The sequence below is a fragment of the Aristolochia californica genome, unplaced genomic scaffold, assembly GCF_029961685.1.
Source record: "Aristolochia californica isolate CCGP_79_NKW_82.1479 unplaced genomic scaffold, dmAriCali1.0.hap1 SCAF_10, whole genome shotgun sequence".
In the NCBI taxonomy this organism is placed as follows: domain Eukaryota; kingdom Viridiplantae; phylum Streptophyta; class Magnoliopsida; order Piperales; family Aristolochiaceae; genus Aristolochia; species Aristolochia californica.
In genome coordinates, this window is record NW_027181771.1 from 795,837 (window position 1) to 816,061 (window position 20,225).

General features: G+C 40.1%; 3 protein-coding genes across 5 annotated transcripts; all 3 read right to left on the bottom strand.

Annotated features, from left to right (window-relative positions):
* Positions 1-23: 23 nt before the first annotated feature.
* On the bottom strand, positions 24-9,018 carry LOC137966045 (phospholipid-transporting ATPase 1-like). Of its 3 annotated transcripts, none has more exons than XM_068812523.1 (10): positions 8,792-9,018; positions 6,072-8,495; positions 5,364-5,703; positions 4,431-5,250; positions 3,776-3,899; positions 3,290-3,509; positions 2,623-3,081; positions 2,362-2,535; positions 2,219-2,279; positions 24-488 (listed from the first exon to the last, which is right to left on the bottom strand). In XM_068812523.1, exons 2-10 carry the CDS (start codon positions 7,813-7,815, stop codon positions 423-425), a joined length of 4,008 nt encoding a protein of 1,335 aa, XP_068668624.1. In that variant the 5' UTR covers positions 7,816-8,495; positions 8,792-9,018; the 3' UTR covers positions 24-422. The 3 variants fall into 3 exon arrangements, with proteins under 3 accessions (XP_068668624.1, XP_068668616.1, XP_068668608.1); XM_068812515.1 differs by having other exon boundaries at positions 6,072-8,498; XM_068812507.1 differs by having other exon boundaries at positions 6,072-9,018.
* A 159-nt stretch (positions 9,019-9,177) lies between these two features.
* Positions 9,178-13,386, bottom strand: LOC137941390 (transmembrane emp24 domain-containing protein p24delta9-like). Its single transcript, XM_068786776.1, has 5 exons — positions 13,188-13,386; positions 12,140-12,405; positions 11,663-11,872; positions 9,569-9,645; positions 9,178-9,475 (listed from the first exon to the last, which is right to left on the bottom strand). Exons 2-5 carry the CDS (start codon positions 12,347-12,349, stop codon positions 9,331-9,333), a joined length of 642 nt encoding a protein of 213 aa, XP_068642877.1. The 5' UTR covers positions 12,350-12,405; positions 13,188-13,386; the 3' UTR covers positions 9,178-9,330.
* A 1,300-nt stretch (positions 13,387-14,686) lies between these two features.
* Positions 14,687-16,796, bottom strand: LOC137939726 (root phototropism protein 2-like). Its single transcript, XM_068784867.1, has 3 exons — positions 16,718-16,796; positions 15,459-16,617; positions 14,687-15,346 (listed from the first exon to the last, which is right to left on the bottom strand). Exons 1-3 carry the CDS (start codon positions 16,765-16,767, stop codon positions 14,870-14,872), a joined length of 1,686 nt encoding a protein of 561 aa, XP_068640968.1. The 5' UTR covers positions 16,768-16,796; the 3' UTR covers positions 14,687-14,869.
* Between the last annotated feature and the right edge of the window lie 3,429 nt (positions 16,797-20,225).

Genomic DNA, 20,225 nt, shown 5'->3' on the forward strand with positions numbered 1-20,225 from the left:
ATTATAAGTTTTTCATTGCTAGTTGAAGATTTTTCATTGCTATGGAAAACAATGCCAACAGACTCATTGCTAGAACTGGCTAATTCAGTTACTACAGCACAATCACATACGAAAGTTATTGTGTGGAAGGTAGAGCCAAACCCTTTTTTGTTTTCCAACAACTACAGAGTCCTATTTCTTTCTTCTCATTCCTTCACCCAGTTTAGTTATTTTTTTTCTCATCTGCCTCTTGCTCAACTTACCAGAGTGTAAGACTATCGTGTTACAATGTGTTTATAGGACAATTACAATCATTCTTAACGATACAGCCTTGGAGCCAGCTTGATGCCCATCTGCTCCATAACCATCCTGCACTATGCTGTAGCTTGTGTTCTGGTTACTCCCCACTCCCCTCAAGAAGATGTTGCAATTGTATGTAATTCTCATTTTGTCCTCTTCAGTGCCACTGATTGCATCGCACTATGCAACTTGATGCAAGCATGCCTCTCCTGATGGATAAAGAAAACTGTATTAGATTTTAGTCAATAAAACCTGAGCCCACAACCAATTGCACCACCAATTAGCCCTTATCAATAGCTATAAGCAATCAAGCATTATTTTGAGAATCTTCGAAAATCCAACTAAAACATCAATTTCCTGTTTGGACAATACTCTGCAAGTCTTCTTTTCTGGAGAAAGAATTCAAATATTGAGTTATTCCAATCAACAGGGGATTTGTTCAGAACCTAAAGAATCACTTGCAGAACGTAAGATTAAGATGAAAATGCACATTAAAAGAGTAAGAGTGGGCAGAAACTACTACAACAGGGACAAGAGACAGGATGATGAGACTTTGAGTGGCTGGAAGTCAAAGGGAGAAAAGGGAATGGCTGTAAATGAACAAATGGCGGAGGTGGTTTGTCTGCATAGCACTGTATATGACAGGTGGAAATATGTAAATACGTATGGAGAGAAAATGGGAGGCAATAGACAGTAAACCACCACCAAATGCACATGATAAAGTTTAACTTGAGCAGTAGCTACTTCAAGACAAGAGGATTTCAGCTACATGTTTAACGCAATTTGCTAAGACATACCCTTCTAAAAGATAGAACTTAAGATTTCCTTGGGTAAGAAGGAATTCCCAGGGCTCATTTAGTACCAAGATAAAGGAAAGAATAGGAAAGAGAACCTGAAAATCCTATTCTAGGAAACAAGAATTGTGTGAAATGTTGTTTCAATGCTCCTGAATTTGTCTGCTGCAGAAATTAAGCCTTAAAACAACCAGCATAACTTACCAGGGACAATCAACCTTACCATGATTAACACGGAATAGGTTTTGCCAAAAAAATAAAATAAATAAAAGCCATTTTCCCACTTTCATATCGTATTTCTATTTCTTTCACTTTTTCCATAAGCCCACAGAAGAGACTTAAACCATAAACCCAGTACAACATAAGTTTAATATATTAAAGAAAAGAAAGTATGATCATGTTAAAAAAAAAAAAATTGATGTTGTACTTTTTATGCTTCATTCAAACAAGAAGCTTTCTTTTATATCTACAGATAAATAATGAGGTCCATGAAGACTTGAGTTGATGACAAGGTACCAGGTTAGACCCTAGATTACCTAGCAAATTCCAGTTAGTTTGCAGTGCTTAACCTAAACATTGTTATAACCTAACCAGCCAGGTTGCAGCCTGGTACCATCTTAGACTCTCGGTGACCTAGCAAAGTCCAGATCAGGTCAAAAACAACTAGTGAAGTGCTTAACATGATGTTGGTTAAGCCAAACCAACTGAGGTAGCAATGTGCGGCAGAACGGACCTCCATATTACATGCAAATTTAATCTCCAGCACACTTACCATGGATTTCATGGTAAGAAATGTAGCTGGCCTCCAAAATATGGACCTTGGCATTAGTACTCACAGGCTTCCCACGTACGTTCAACTGAATGGTCAGAAAAAAGAAAGCTTACAACTCTAATTGCCCTCCTTTTTCTTTGTTTTTTTGTTTTTTTTTTTTGAATGTTCACTACACACAACACCCCTTACACCACGTGAGATTTGAACTCAATACGTCACACTTGAAATCCCCCCATGTGACTACTGAGCCAAAGGCCACCTCTAATTGCCTATTCTTAGAATATAATCTTTCTAAATACTTATTAATGGAAAATTACATTTACTTAAATCCGACTGAAACAAGGATTAATAGAGAATGGAAAAATAAACTTACCATGGATACGCAACCATCAAAGCTCCAAAGGGGTGTTATGTGAGTAATGGAGAGGCAACTCCTGAAAAACCATATAAAAAATGGGTTTCTCTACAGGAAAGCAATATACATGTTAACTGGAAGAATTTTGATCAGGTTTTAACTCCAATTGCTCTGGAAACTTCTTTAGTATTTCAGCTTCTCTTGCTATCTGAACATCAGAGGGCCAAAATATTTGTTGCACAATTTTGAAAAGAAAGCGAGGAAGCAGTGCCACAACCATTATAAGCGCAATGGTCAACCAATAGCTCTCCGAGACAACCAAATGGTAAATTGTCCTGCCAACGAATCAAATAAAGGAATTAAAATCCTGCAAAACATGCTCTTAACATCAGTCAGAAAATAATGTAAACATTGAGACTAACCAGTAATTAGGAAAGATTGGTATGGAATCTAAAGCCACCATACAAATGTATGTGATAAGAATTGACCCCCATGTTGCAAGATGAGTGATCAAAATCCACTGCTGAACATCCATGGCCAGGTGAAAATTCACAAGTATGACAACAGAAATTGTCCACAGGCTACCCATACTCCAGATGTCAATTTCACTTTCTCGGTAAGTGAAAAGAGGTATATAGAAGAGGACAAGACTTTGCCAGAGAGTGTCAATCATTGTAATCCAGAACAGATTGAAATTGTAACTCTCTTGTCTATGCCCTGCACCATAAAGCTTTGGGTACTGGAGGAGTGTCTTGTGGCTCAAATCCTTGTCCATTACACCCACCACAACCGTAGGGACTGAAGTGTAAATAACAGAATACAGCACACTGCTCCAATCTGTCAAAGCAGAGGTTGTGGAGAAAGCTGTGCACAATATGAACCTGCAATAGAAGAGAGGATAAACTAAATCACAATATGAACCTGCATAGAAGAAGAGAGGATAAACTAAATCATGTAATCTCAGAAAAATATTCCTGTGATTATAATATAAATTTTAATATGGTTACTGTCTCACTACATTAAAAGAATTGAAAGTCTGCGAAAACTGTTATAAAAGTTGCATAAATAAAGCAAGAGAGGGATTATTACCAAAATAGCATCAAAACAAATACTGCATTCCTGTAGAAGTTATACAAAACCAAATAACCAACCCGCTGATAGTTCCAGTGTCCATGAACAAGGAGTAACTTTTTCAAGAATCGAAACTGCCCCATGGCAAAATCTGAAGCCATTACAGCTTGGCGGCCCTCCTGACCACATATTCCAACACCAACATCTGCCATTTGGATCATTGAAACATCATTTGCACCTGTAAAGGAAAAATATTAACCTTATGGAACCCAAAGAAGAATGAAAGAAGTATAAAGAAATAAAGTAGTACACACATAAATGTCAAGCAACAATAAATTGACATGGAATGGTGACAACATTCTTTCCAACTAAAAAGTGTCTGGGAAGCATCTAATTACTAATAGACCATTTATACTCAAATTGCAATCAGGAGAGTAAGAAAACACTAGGCTCATAACCAGCATGTGAATAAATGAAGAGCAACAAAACTGTCAAGCAGCTTACCATCGCCAATTGCAAGTGTCATATCATTTGTCCTGCTCTTAATAAGATCAACAACACCAGCTTTTTGAAGAGGAGCAACACGACAACAGAGAACAACCATACAGGAGGTAGCCAAATCAAAAAGCTGAAAACAGCACAAGGGTTGTAAGTTAGTGAGACCTAAAATCTACTTAAATATGCATCATAGCCTCAGCCTACGTCACATTACAGTATTTATGCATTACAAAATATTCAATACAAGCCGAGCCAATATTGCTACAATATAAAGTACCTAGCTTTTATTGATGAATTAAATGATAATAGGCAAGCAATATGTTTTCTAAAAAATGGTATGAGCTATTGACAGCAACATGTCATCTTGAAAACAGCATGAGCTATTGACACTAGTAGCATTTTAGATAAGCTATGCACCATTTTAGATGAGCAATGCACCAATGTATTTCCCAAGGGTGAAGACACTATACTCAGCCCAAGTATTAAAATGTGAGTATTTTGAGTAAGCAGTTGTCATGGTAGAAAATATAACAGTATCAAACATTTTTTTATCAAGATCCACCAAGTTAACACAACAATCAAAAAGGGCAAAATATCCGATTTGTGAGTGGTGATTTTAAGTCATTGTGAATACTAGGTAATCACTCAGAAGGGTACATGCCTCTTGCTCCAGGTCTTTCTCCAAGATGTAGACGAGACTATTGCCATCAATAACAAGTGCAAGTGGAGCATTTGCTGTATTTGCCTTTCCTGTCAACAATTTTATTTCTTTCAATCCAATTTCGGGTCCCAACCCATTGGAAGCCTTCAAGGAACTGTGGCCCTCAAAATAATTCTTATCGATATTCTTCTTCAATTTTGTGTCTACAGATGTTATTCCATACTTGGTCTTAGCATTGGCCAAAAGATTTCTACATTCATCCTCCGAGTGTCCATTGATAACAATCTGCTGCATATTAGGTGTCAGCAGTTTGCATGAGAGACCTATTGAGATGGCAGTCTCTTGCTTATCTCCAGTGAGGACCCACACCTTAATTCCTGCCTGCCGGAGAGATTCAATGGTTTCCGGCACACCATCTTGCAACTTATCCTCAATTCCAGTAGCCCCAAGGAGATTTAAGTTAGACTCAATAAGAGCTGCAGTCTGGCGGAGCTTTGCTGACCTCTCAGATAATGACGTGCTTGCTTCTTCATACATGATTTGCCACTCTTCAAGTTCTTCATCAGTAAGGTTCTTTGCTGCAAGAACAAGAGTTCGTAAACCCTCAGAAGAGTATTCCGTCAAATGGTTCTGTGTCGCATGTCTTAGGTTGAAGGGACACTCCGGGTTGCCAGGGGCATCACTCGCTTTTGACAGAATATTGAGCATAGAACTATCAGCACCCTTAACCAGAACCTTTACAGAATTATCAGGAAATCTAATCACAACAGACATCCTCTTGCGCACACTATCAAACTCATGTAAACCCAGCAAATCCAACCTGCAAGGAAATGATAATCAAGTTATAAGATCATCAAAATTAAAAGTTTAGGAGGGAGTGTCATTTTAAGAAGGTGAAAAAGAATAAGAAATTGTAACAAGGCTAAAAGTTACCTTAGTTTCTCACCGTGGACATCAACCACAATATGACCAGATGCACGCTCAATAAGAGCATACCCATATGCAGAAGCAGCAGCAACCAAGGCCAGCTCATCAGGAGATTCCCCCTGATAGTCAATTCCTTCTACATCCTCATGCAACTCAGGGCCCATAGAACTAAAAGATTGTCGATGTCTAACTATGGGAATCACAGTGTTACATGCCGCTAAAGTGAGAAAAAATTCATGAGCAGCCAGTCTCTCAACACCGGCTAAATCTTTATGCAGCAAATGTAATAGCTCAGGGTCAACATCAATGTCTGACTTGGACTTCTTTCTTAGGTTTTCAGTCAAACCTACAGGAAAAGGTCAAAATTTTATTTTTGAAAAGTGAAAAGGTCAAAGATATTGATATCTGAGACCAAGCAATTCTTAGATCTACAGCCATCAACTCCTCTTTGTTTTTTTTTTATTTGTTAGTGACTGAATAGAAAGCAAATGGAAAATTATATGATGAGTGGTTTCTGAATACCTTTTGGCCCACAATTTAAGTTTTTTTGGAAGTTCCTTAATTTTGGAAGTATATCAAAAACATAATTTGCAGGTTTAAAGAGAATTTAATGTTGTCAAACTAAATGGTGCAGTAATGGGGCAATATACAACAGAATTTTGCTTGAAATAAAAACATTAAAAAAGGAAAAAGAAAAAGAAAAAGTGGTCTCACCTGACATTTGTATCTCCTGCAGTGGATGGTCTCCTGATTGTGGCAAACCTCTGTAGTTCTTCCCATACACACTGGCACTGCGGAACTCCATCTTGTTCTCAGTAAGTGTTCCTGTCTTATCTGAAAATATATACCGAATCTGACCCAAATCCTCATTGATATTCAAGGATCTGCACTGAAACCTCGAGTCAGAACTACTGTCATACATTTCTGTATCCTCAATCATGAAGTATGACTGTCCCAATCGAACTAATTCCATCGTAATATATAACGATATCGGTATCATGATCTGGAAAACAATTATGGAACTCAGAAATGAGAAAAAAATCTCCATAACAAACCCATAGTACTTGTAGGTCTTCCCGTTATCAGGCCCATCTGTGAAATACCGCCTCCGGTAATATGGTAAGGTGTCAAGCTCATTCATGTGACGATGAAGCCATAAACCCATCCCAATGGCCACTACTGAACACATGACAAGGAGAAAAACAGACAACCAAAGGGTTTCTCGATTCATGAAGCCCTCCAATTTGCTTCTTTTGGCTGGGGAGGCAGCACTGTTCAACATGGCTTTTGTTTCCTGGCCTGCGTAAACAACCACTCCGACAACCCAGTTTGTGTTCTTTAGCTGGCATCCACGAAGAATGATGTTTGACTGGCTAAGAGGAACCTTATGACCATTAAACTCCATGTTAGCTGTAAATTCATAGATATTTCTATTTGGTTGCTCACACCTTATAAGACCTGATATATTCCCGCCTTCGAAAATTGTGGATGTCGTTTCCTGCCGAGCATATCTTGTCTTCAGATTGGTTTCACCATCTAAATTCATCGTCTGGATATAAGCTATCCCACTTGGATCACTTGTTCCCAACAAAACCATATCACATGGAATTGTTTCATCAATACAGACCTTCACAACCTCACCAGCCTGAAATGTTTTCCACTTCTTCCGCTGAAATTGACCAGACTGAAACACTAGAGCCTCACGGTTGTTCTCGTTTCTGTCTGATCTGTGTCTGCGCCAATCTTCATATCCATCTTTAATTGCTGTGACAAAGAGCACAAAAAGGAGGGGGAAAAGAGAAACAGTTCTTCCAAAGACAGCAAGTGGTGGGAGCTGATTAAGAGCTGCAATGGCCAAGAAGTACAAGTAGGCAATTCGATGGAATTGGATGAAAAGATTTTTGGGCAGGAATGTAATCAAGGTGTATTTGCTGGTACGGATCTCATTCCCAGAGAACTCATACTTGTCATCGGTACGCTTTGGGTCATTGACATAGATCAATCTAGGATTATCACCGTGAGAAAAAACATCTTCAAATTGAACGCTTCTATGACGGACCTGTTGAGACTTGTTGACCTTCTCTGCCCCCAATGAATTGAGGCCAGGAATTTGGAATGCAGTTGAGTTCTCCTGTACTTCCATTAGACCCCAGGACACAAGTTGTCTCCCATCTTGTGGCGGGCATTCCAGCAGAAACTTTTGAATCAACTGGGATTCAGCTGAGTAAAATCCTTTGGTGGAGACAGAAGAGCGAGAATCTTCTACATTATCCACGTCATTATTTGCAACTGGCACTGTATCATCCTCCCGTAAGGCCTCAATCTGACTCTGAGCATCCTCAAAATTAGACGAGTCAAAAGATGATGTCGCACAGAGACAATTAAAGGAGCCCAAGTTTGTCTGTGGTACGAGAGATGGAGGATCTGATGAGCTCAGCAGCGGTCGGTCGGAAGTCATAAATAATCTCTGAACCAACACATGTCAAAAAACAGGTAGGAACACCAAACACCCCTATAAGCCTCTCCCAAGAATTGGAAATCCACTGTACAGTTTCTTCTCTTTCTGTCCCCTGCCAAAGCAAATCAGCCGGAGGAACTCAAGCTTCTTCACGTGAGAAATAAAGAACCATTCCATTTGGACACCAGGACTCGACTTATAATTATTTAACTCAAAAACATGTTGCCAGTTCGCAAATCTTTTTAGGTAGGAAGTTTTTGCTGAGAAAGATTACAGGAGTCAAGACCCTGGATCTGAAATTTTCAGCAACTTCTCTGGTCCAAAATAACCAAAATTTCACCAACTAAACCCGAATATCGTCTCCCTGATGTCTTATCTTGCCCAATTGAATTCAAATAACCATAAAGACCGCAAAATATCTGAAGTCACCAACTAGCTCAAACAGCACATTTCCACAATCGCTAGTTCGTCAGTCTCTTGAAAAGAATTTTCGGATGCAGACGAAACCAAAAAAAGGCAAATCAGGAGGCACCAAGCTCCCCACGTTAACCAGCGATCTTCCACTGCCAACCGTGATCGCGAAATTCACAACTCCAATTTCTGAACGATAGCCCGTGCAGAGGCTGCTAGCTTCAATTCAACGTAAACTGTAAATCAACCCTTTTCCATCGCGCCTCTCCCTGCTAAATCTCTCCAGAAAAATAACACAAAAAACAGCAAAAAAAAAAAAAAAAAACCGCCAATCAAACACTTACCTCTAACTCTTTCCACACAAACCACTAAAAATCCCACCGATCTTACAAACCCTCTACTACAAACTACATAAACAGCCAAATGTCCAGCGCATTTCCCCGAATTCCGATATTAATTACAATGTCCTTTAACGCACCGAACACGAGAACTAAAGCGCAAAGAACAGACCCTCGCTCACAATTCTCGAACCCCTTGAGCGAGAAGAACAGATCAAATGACTTACCCAATGAAGATATCCCCGGAAGAGATCTGTCGAACACCGGCGTCTTCCGGTCAGAAATCAGCAGATAACGGACACGGACCGGAAGTTTCGGGCAAGTGAGAAAGGGAGAAAGAAAGAAAAGAAAAAAAACGGGTTAGGAGTTTTGCTCTTCCTTCTGAGTCGGAGAGTGCAGCAGAGGGGAGGAGGGGGCGTCAGTTTTGAGTGGCGGAGCACGAATCTTGGTGCCTTGTATGAGGCTGGCCGGTGGCTCCGTTCTCGGGTCCGCGTTTTATAGCGGTTTTCTTCCCACTTTACGGTGTCACGAGTACGGACGTTACTCGATGAGTGGGACCCACAGAAGCGGCCCCACGAGGTTTTAATAGGTTTGGTTTAGGTAAGAATATTTTATTCAGGATACCCTTAAATTGGGTCCCATCTTTTCATCTTGTCCGGAGAGGTCTATAGATACATCTTATCATCAGGGCAGAATAAACTTAAGAGAGTCTATATATTTTAGTTTTCAAAACGGGCTACAGTATCTAACGAGAACACAGCTGAAGTTATAGAATCTTTTTCCTCTCAAAAAAGGTCTTCAAGTGCCATAGCTGCAACCCTGCCACCGACACGCAGACAAAGAACGAAAGACCAGTTAAAAGAGCCATTCTACTGGTAGTTGTTCTGTTCAGATCCTGCATTTCCTCCTCCCTGAAATAGCTCAAACAAACATAACACAGAGTTTATCATATTATGACTGAGTTTGATGGTGTGACTTTGAGAGATGAAAGATTTCATGTGTACCTCTCACGGAGATAAAACATCTCTTCATGGATGGATTTAATAGTGTCTTCTAGTTTTCTGAGCTCCAGCTCCATTACCTAGAAGAGGATCAAAAAGAACAGTTCATTACCTAGCATATACTAGAAAATCACAACAAACATTGTAAACAAGCACAACTGACACACAAAATTTAGGACACCCATCCAGCTTCTATATATCAGAGCATGTCCAAAAAACATAAAACATAACAACTCACACTCAGTATATCCTGTGAATGTAGCATTAATTCAAAATTATCATGACTAACAGCTTATCATAAACATCACATGGCTGCAGCAGAAGTCATAACTAGCAACTAGAAGGCAATGTCTTTTACTTAAGACAAGGGATAGAAACCTTCCAGCCTTTTTCTGAAAAAAAAAATGTTGATTGCAGACACTCTATATTAATACGCCTGGTGTAACCTGAACCCAAGATCTCACACTAGAAAACCCCCCATGTAGCCATTGAGCTAAACACCCAATCCACAAACCTACCAGCTATGGATGTTGATGAAATATGTCTAGATTCATTGTTGTAACATGTTTAGATTCATTCTCCCATATTAGAGGCTATGTTGTATATACGGCAGCCATTATAGTTGTGATTTAAGAAATTGTATATGAAGTTTTACTTCTTCATTTATTGTATTGTGGCAATTATAGGATTCTCAGATATCTTAAGCAAACTCCAGGAAAAGGATTATTGTTCAAGAAGAGTAACAAAGTATGTGTTGAAGCATTCATTGATGTTGACTTGGCTGGAATTGTAGATGATAGGAGGTCTACATTTGGATATTGCACCTTTGTAGGAGGAAATCTCGTGACTTGGAGAAGTAAAAAGCAGAATGTGGTGGCTAGAAGCAGTATTGAAACTGAGTTTTGGGCTCTTACAGAAGGGATATGTGACCTTTTGCGGGTAAAACAGTTTCTAAGTGAGTTGAAGATTGTGTTCAACCAACCTATGAAGTTATACTATGATAGAAAGACAACTTAGCATTTCCCATAATCCAGTTCAGCATGACAGAACAAAGCACATGGAGATTGATCGGCATTTTATCAAAGAGAAGCTAGATGAAGGAGTATTGTGTATTCCATTTATTCCTACCCAACAATAGGTGGCAGATATCTTCACGAAGAGTCTTCAATCATAGTAATTTGACTTCCTAATTGGCAAGCTGGGAATACTCAACATTTATAAACCAGCTTGAGGGGGAATGCTGAAATATGTCAAGATTTACATGCTGAAATATGTTCAGATTCATTGCTGTAATATATCCAAATTCATTTTCCCATATTAGAGGCTAGATTAGCTCTAGGAATTAATCACCTTTTATCCATCATCCTATGTTGTATATATTGTAGCCATTGTAGATATGATTTAAGAAATTGTATAAGATTTTTTTCTTCTTCATTTTCATTTGGATGTAAAGGAAATCCAGAATGGAAGCACCTGATTAAGGCTCATACAATCTGTTTAAGAGGTTCCACCACTTCGTCAAAATCTTCTAAAAATTGAACCTTCATCAAGATCTCCTAAAAAGTGAACCCAAAAATAGAATTCGATCAATCTCCCCAATTGGCTACATGGAAGGTTATGCTTCAAACAGAAGCTTCAGCATCTTGAAAAAATAACATGCATGGAGGTAAAGGAATGATCAAAATTTTGATCAGACCACCACTGACGCTACAACCTACCTCGGAATTGTAGAGCAAACAGACCAAGTTCAATGAAATGAAAGACTAAAATGCAAGCTCAGAAAACATTGGAGTGATCTTGATTTTGCTCTAGCACAGCCAACTCTAAGGTATTTAACCCTATGTCTTGTGTTTCCGCAAACGAAGCAGGTGTGTTTCAATCTTTAAAGTTTCATATGTAATGTCGTCCATTGCTTAATAATTGGCCATAGTTTCATCCAAAAGACCACTATTTTGTTTTTTTATTTTTACCCGTTAAGGTTGGGATAGAAGGGGAAGTAATACTTAGGATTTACACGTGCACCAAGCAAATAAGAACATCATAATGGTGAATAAAACAACAGAAATAGAAACTAATAAATCAATGTAAATCACTTACATCAATTTTCCCTTTCTTGGCAACATTTGACCAATCTTTCGCAGCAACGCCAGTCTTCCAATCAAACTCCACAGTTATTGTAGCTGCCGGCTTGTGCTCAGGTGCCCAGAAACAAGCAAAGAAATCACCTGCCTCCGTTGAAGTAAAAGCAAAATTCCCAGACTCAACATTATCGGCATGATGTAAGCTGTTCCCATATGGCGACGTAATCTGAAAGCCCATGTGCATAATCCCAAAGCTGATCTATGAATTTACAAGGACAGAAGCATAGAAATAAAAGCAAAAGATGGTGGTCTTACTATGCTATCTCTAATGTTACCTCATTTAACAACTTAATAAGGCAAATTTTCCACACAGGGGCAAAAAGTTGAGAGTGAGAAAGAAAAAAAATACAATAAATAGAGGAAAAAAATACTGTGTCAGAGAGAAGCGAGTCATTTACATCAAACTGAGCTAGGCGTATGAAAGTTATCTTACACGGGCTGTGATTTTGTGAGAATCAGGAGAATGATGCTCCTCAGAGGGGCCAACTATATTATATTTCCCAACAGACAGAGAATTGATCTTTATGTCTTCTGTAATACATTTGGTGTGTCCTGATTGAAGATCAAAGCGGAGGCCAAGTACAGTTGTGAATAGAAGAGACAGAATCACAAAGACAGTACTAAATGCAGAACTACTCATCATCAGAATTTTGAGATGAATGCTTGCTTTCTATTAACTACACCGTCTAATTATAGGGTCTGCAAGACAAAAGAAAGTTAGATATTAGATCAGAAAAATAACTACGAAAAGATATGTCATTCAGCAGGTATTGTACAACCTACCATCCAAGATTTATGGGAGGACTACATTTAATAAGACTTCATTCATGAACTAAAATGCAGAGATGAAACGCTGTAAATGTTTCTTAGATCCATAGCTTTCTCCTTCAGATACTTTTCAAATTGCAACGTGACACTGAAGGGCAGAATATTTTGAATAAATAAGAAAAACACTGGCCTTTACCGGGTAAACTATTAATGCATCCACATTGGCCTTCAGTTTCATTACTTAAAATATCTCTTTTCCTGTTTTCCTTCACATTCGTGTCCATTACCAGCTCTCCCACACCTATCTAAAATAATAAGAACATTGCAAGGTTCTAAGAAGAATTTATCCCAACACCACAGGAGCCAAAAAAATAGAACATCGAGGACCAATTTGAACTGAAGCAGACCAATTTGAATTACAAGAGAGCAATAAGGATACATAACCAAATAATAGCCAACGTAACCTAAAGTTATGACTTGGAGAAAACCACACGCAGATCCAGATTAAGTCAACTGAATTGGCTTAACAAAAAGAAACCAAACAACAGAATTCTCACTTCTTCTCGAATTTGGATTAGTTAAGACGGTAAAATTTACGAACAGAATCCCTAAATCCTATAAATCCCCGCAAGATTTTAAAACAACTAAAGAAAAACAGATAAAAAAACAACTCGTTTTTACTCACTACATGTCCTCGGAGGATAGATACCAACCTGCGATAAATCGATCTATAGAAGTCCTGAGAAATTCCAGATTATCCAGGGGATGAAGGGTAGAGAGAATACGCAACACTAGCTCGATCACTGCTTGGGGCAAGTAAGTCCTGCACAATGGGGTTTCGACTTTGACTCAGAAGCCATGTTTAAATGACTAAACTGACCTCAGAAGCCATGTTTCATGGCTTACTGCTTAGATCTATAGAAGCCAAGGTGCCTTTTTCTACCATGTCAGAAATTTTAGATTGTTAAAACTATTGTTTATAGGATTTAGCTTTCTACTCTCTATTTACTGAAAATCTCAAGTTTGAATTCTTCTCTGAAAACAATGTCTGAAATTAAGACATCTACAAGCAATAGATGATTCCCATAGTTGTTTTTAAAAGCTACTCTCATATTTCCACAAGTTATTCTTCTACACAAAAAAACAAATGATTTCTAGACAAATATGATACCCATTGCTTCTGCACCAAGCAAAAGCACAAGAAAATGAAGGTGGAGCCAAGGGTTTTTGGTTTTCAACTTTTTTCTTGTTCTAAAGCAAAAAAAATTCATTTAATTCCAAAAGAAACCATTTCCATTTCTGCATGAGAATAGACAGATCAAGTTCGAAGAAGGTGGACCACTCTCTCATGTAGAATAAAGTCTCTTAGCATGGGCTCGAAGGAGAGTTATATTGGGGACACTCTGGTTGCAAGTCTTTTTTTTTTTCTGATACTTTAGACCTTGTTTTCCATGAAATAGAAAACATATTGGGGTGTTATTTTTTAGGAAAAGGTGTGAATTTAATTCAAAGGAAATGGAAGAAAATAAAACCTAGCACGGTGGCCCATCAGTATTGTGTAGGTCGAAAAACTTGTCCTTGCCTTGAAGGGTAGTCCCCCTCCCCCGAGTATTAACCCATCCCTGAATTCATGAAACTACCTCATATAGCTTTGTCAAGATCATTACAAGAAAAGAGCAAAAAAAATAAAAAATAAAAAAATCTTGAGTCACTCTCAACATCTTGTTTGTTAAATATTAAGTTGTAAAAATCATGATCTGGGTGAAGGAAGTCGAGAAAAAGAAAAAAAAAAGAGAAGAAAAACTTTCTAAAGAGCCTAATGGTGTCCTTGGAAATTGTGCACAAATTCTCACTCTTTAACTAAGAGTTTCGAGGTATAAATTACATAAATACCCTTTTACACTTAATAAACCTTAATCTCCTTAACTACTACTTATCATAAGTACATGAAAATATATAATTTAACATGCACAATAAGATTATATAAAAAAATTAACTACATAATTGGTAAAATGACCAAAATACTCTTGGATTAACAAAATCATTTATGGATATTGAACAAGATTATGTAAAATTTAAGAGACTATAATCTTTTTCCCTTTGACATAAATTGTTCTCTTTTTCTACTTGGATACTAACTATTCCAATATCCTTATCCAAAAGAGTGTTCTAACTCATTTTTCTTCTGTCACATTTCTTAAGAACAATCCTAAGCATCAAATCTTCAAGTGATTGATTCTGCTTAATTCATAAGAACACAACAAGAAACAGTTAATTTCAGGCATCAAATACAAAGAATTGTTCACACCCAGTCTGCTTCTAAATGGTACAAATCCCCAGTAATGACTCCTACAGAAGAAAACTATTCTGTATTCACAAATCCTTTCTACAGTTCCTAAGAAATAGAGAACCTCCTCCTCCTTGGCTTGGCCACCTCCTCAGAGTCTTCAATGTTCGTAGTGTCCTTGGATCCATAGCGGAAGGGATTCAGCTTCCCCAGGGTCTTGGACATGGAGGAGAGGAAGGTGGGTTTCTTGGAGGTCTTAATGGAGGGTCCCGTGTTTCTCTGAATATCAGATATCACCAGTTTCATTTTGGTTAGTTCCGATCTCAGGGCTTCGTTCTCCTTAATCAGGGACGAGTCTGCTTGGATTTGATGTCGGGTTATGATGGCGTTGGGAGAGTTAAGGTGGTCGCCGGCGTTACTGCCGCTGCGGAGCTTCAATTGGTCGTAGTAGTGGGCATGGAGGACAACTTGGACGGGGAGTCGCTTGTTCTGGGAGGCGTGGAGTCGAGCTTCGTAGGAGAGCTTTAGAGGATCCATGACGCTACATGCTTTCTCCCTCTCAATCTCGTCCAGTCCTGGGTGTGCCTGCCATTAAATCCCAAGAACAGGAATTGTTTTAGTTTTGGACCTTCAAGAGTTTTCCTAATCAAATTAGAGTTTCTAATTAGCACAGTTCAGATCCATGAGAAATTTGCACCTTGAGGAAGATATCTACAGCTCGGTAGAGGTCGTCTTCCACCTTCCTGGCTGCTTTGGGGACCAGATTAGCGATCCCGGTGAACTTGGAGATGCTGAGATCGCCGTCAGCCGCGACCTCGGCCAGGTAGGCGTCGACGGTCTTGGCCACCCTTTGCAAGGCGAGGGAGGCAGTAGCGGCGCCACCGAAGACTCCGGCGTTCTTTTCCCTCTCCACGAACCCCGCTATGATCCTTCTCACGCTGTCGAGGTCGAACAGCCGTTCGCCGTCGTAGGTGAAGGAGAGGACCAGGAGGTCGCCCACCATGACGTGCTCAAGGATGGCGGCGACCCTTTTCTCCAGATCGTTCTTGCAGTTGACAGAGGCGTTGAGAAAGATGGCGGCGCGGAGGAGGCAGCAGAGGAAGCCTATGGGGAGGGCAGCCTTTTCGGCCGGGAGGAGGGAAACGAAAGACTCGAGGAGGGTACGTTTGGCTTTGCGGACGGCGCCGTCGCCGGGGGAGGACAAGGTGGCGATGCCGCTGCCGGACTGGTCCCGGACGAGGTCCGGCAACGACTTCTCCGCGTAGGTGATAACCGCAGCGGCGATCGTCTGCGTTTTCGCCCCTCTGAGTTTCATCGCTGTGACGATCTTCTGAAACACCGAGATCTGCAGCACGCAGAGCTCCGCTGCCCACCAGTCCGCTGGCGACCGGCTCGGAAAATTCGCCTCGTTGCAGATTTTAAGCCCCAGTACGTCGACGCACCGCTGCACAATCTTCAAGTCCTCCGCAACCCCCCCAAGGCCCTCGCACCACTTCAGCACCGCGAGCGCACCGGAGAAGGTCGTCAGCGCAGCGCAGGTCATAAAATCCTCCGCGCGCTCCGCCAAATTGCCCTCGCAATAATCCTCGGTCATCTCCAAAAACTCCGCGGCACACCGGAGTGCTGCCACGTTATGGACGGTGATCTCGAAGTTGACGGCGTAGCAGAATTTGGCCGCCTTCTGGAACGCTTCCGGGCCGCCGGGGATGTCCGACAGGTCGATCCTGTTTACATCAGATTCCATGGCGAGCTTCCTGACGTACCCACTTTTTGCTATCAGCATAAACTTGTGGAGGGAGAAGTTCGCTTCCCCCACCACGACCACCACGTCCGTCGGAATCTCGTTGGAGAACACCCTGCAATGAAAGACCCAAGTTCCATGTCAGTCCAAAATCAAGAAGACGGGAAGGTGCGGAAGAAGGAGAAAGGAAGAGGAGAAAAGGAGTGGAGTAGGACCACTGGCCGGTTCTCTCCATGGCCGCGGAGATTCTGCTACTGGGCTTCATTAAGGCAGCGAGGGAAGGGGTCGTGCAGGAGAGAGAAAGAGAGAGACTCAGACGAGTGGAACGTTGGTTCGTATTTAAATAAAACTATTTTAACTATTTACAGAAACAATACGATAAATTCGATTGAAAGATTGGCGCGCGCGCGCACGCTCTTCTCGGCTAAGCTCCAATGGTTTTTTTTTTCAAATAATTAATTTTTAAATATAATCAAGTGTCATAAATTGATATTAGTTGTTTATTAAATCTAATAAAATTCAAAATAAAATTATAGTTTATTAAAAAATTATTTTAAAGTACGGGTCTCTCCTCCTTTCCTCTAATTTTTATATATCGATAAGGGTGTTAAACACCTAGCCAATACTACCCAAAAGACCGGCCTCTACCTTCGCAAGCCAACGTCCACGATGGCCCACTCTAGCGACGGCCAACTCTAGCGATGGCCTACTTTGCGCCTACCAGTAATTTTAATCTGGCCTATAGGTCGCCCCCCTTCGGGATTCGAATGTGAGACATGAGAGCCCGTTCTGATACCAAATGTTAAGCACCTAGTCAATACTACCCAAAAGACCGGCCTGTTAGGAGCAGAAGGCATAGGTATTTAACCCAGGACCATAACATAGGGTTTATCGCTTCTTTCACTCCTATGGTAGTAGGGTTACTTATCCTCTTTTATTATGCTTTGGGAGAGATGGACCACTTCTTACCTACTGATCAAATGAAAAGTGTTGTTGCCCTTCCGCCACCAGGAGAGGGTAGGCTAACCCTTGCCAAAGTAAAACGAAAAGGGTATCGTAACCTCCTCTTTCCTTAACTTGTTACGTAGCAGAGAGAGGGAGGGGGCGGTCCGTCACCCCTTTTTTGGACATATTTTGGTAATATCAATCCTATAATATGTTCAAGTTGAATTCCGAATTAAATTGCTATATATTTTCTTGTTTAAACCTACTTTGAAGGTAAATAGTATCATTTACCATTAGCACCCCTTGAAATCTAAAACATAACAATTGATGCATGCAATGTTCTACTAATAGTAGGTATAGGTTAAAAAGCTTGAGAGTATCTTAACCCTAACTTACTCTTAACTCTTCCCCCCGCTGTTTTTCGTTGTCCCTTTGTTTTCCTGTTTGGAACCCCTAGAAAAGAAAATAAAAAAAATAAGAATTTGACCATTATTATTCCTAAAATAATTAGTAAAAATTAGATAATAATCAAAAATTTCTTTTCAGTAACTGTTTTTGGGAATAATAATAGTCAAATTCTTATTTATTTTTTTTTTCCACGGGGTTCCAAACAAACCCTTATAATTCAATTGTATGGGTATACCCACCTTGCCTTTACTAATATGTAGGGATGGGTATCCTACCGAGATATCTCAAATTTTCAAGGGATTATGTCTCATATGTCTTGGCCAATACCTAGACAGGTAGGTTATATCTTGGTAATATTTTGGATTTTAATCACAATATTCTGATGGGCTAGTTGACCCTCGAGTTGGGTTTAAAAATGACCAGGGTTAGATCAGGTGGTTGGATTCGCCCCTTCTATTTGACTATGTCTCGGTCCTAATCCGGTTTCTTATTCATATAAATCCGGTCCGGTTCTGAGTTTGTATGGGAAAACCGCTCCTGACTCCTCACCTCCACGGCTCCACCCCCAACGGCTGGGCTTTAATCGAGCCGGCTGAACGACTCCGACTCGGCTCAGACCGACTTACGCTGATCGATGTGACCCACAAAAAATATGAACCGTTTCTTTATTCCTCTGAAAAACATGTGGCTGGGAACGCCACCTTGCCAAGATACTGGTCGACGTCGTGCCACGTCAACTCTGACAAGTCACGTCATTAGTTGCTCCGTCTCGGCCCCGTAGACACGAAACGTGGGTAGGGTCCGGGTTTTTAGAAGATAGTCCAATGGTTTTCGGACACTTGGACGTTCGGAACGTTTGGCGCTTCCTTTGAGAGAAAAAGATACGCGTCCTGTTAAATAATGTACAGTTAGCCATGTCTGGCTATTATTATAACATGAGACGCGACTGAGATTCTTTTTCATTGCTTTTTGGTAGTGGGTCCATGTGACTGAATAGGTTTTAAGTCATCTAAGGGTTTTAACTACTCCAAATTAGCTTTAGGGCCACACCCTTGTTCGCCGTCGGGCAAGACAATTCCGGACCACTCACCTCTAATGTGTAAATGCCGTTGTTTCTGACCGCACCGGTCTTTTCACCGCCCACCGGCTTTGAAAGCTTTTCAACGCCCACAGGCAGTACATGAACCACCGTCACATCCACGTCAAGGGCTGGACGTCCTTTACATGCAACTGGACATGGGATGTGGGTTATCAACCTACGTAACTAAAACTGGATAAGAAGGATTTTAAGGGTGGGGGTATGATACCATTGGGGTAACATTATTTTTTATTTTATTTTTTTATTATATATATGTCATATGATAATTGTATTTTATCTTATTTATTTTATACGCAAGAAATTTCAAGTACTTCATAACAATAATATAGGGGTTAAACATATATTGTAAAGATTAAAGTTTTATTCACCACGATCTTTACAAACCATTACATCACATATTTATATACAAAATTGTAAACTAAAAAGTTCTAATTCTGGCGTTGTGATCCGTCTATGTCAGATCAGCAGGAGTAGTGGATAGACGAAAAATAAAGCCAAAGTGAATGGTACATTTGACATAGCTCAAAATATGCTTAACAGCAAGAAAATGATCTTCAGTGGGAGTATGCAGGTATTGGCTAACAGAGTTGATCGCATGAGTGATATCAGGGCGAGTGATGGTCAAGTATTGAAGGGCACCAATGAGAGATCTATAGAGAGTGGAATCTGAAAAAAGTGAACCTGTAGATAGATGCTGTGAAATGACCATAGGCGTAGGAACCAACTTGTTATCAAGTAGCTGAGCACGAGTAATAATATCCCGTGCATATTTGAGTTGACCGATAAATAAACCATTAGTAGTTGGCGAAGCTTCCAGACCAATAAAGTAGCTGAGCGGACCCAAATCTTTAGTTGCAAACTCAGAATGAAACTTATGAGTGAATTTGGCTCTAATACCATGTAAAGATTAAAACTTTATTCACCACGATCTTTACAAACCATTACAGGTGAGAGGAAAATCAAATGTTAATTTACCGATGAAGAGAAGATTTTTAGAGAGATGTGGAACAACTAAAACATCTAACAACTGAATATTTGGGGTAGGAGAGAGAATACCAGTATGGGAGATAGGTAAGGAGGCACCATTCCCCACAATTATAGAGTCCTTACCCGTGTACGGAGCAGACGGATCCAGGATGGATGCGTTATTGGACATATGAGCAGATGCCCCAGTGTCCAAGAACCAGTCGGAGGGTAATGATCTAGTGAGAGAACATGATCCTATGAACGCCTAGGCAAGATGAGCAGGAGTCTCATTTGTCTCACTATGG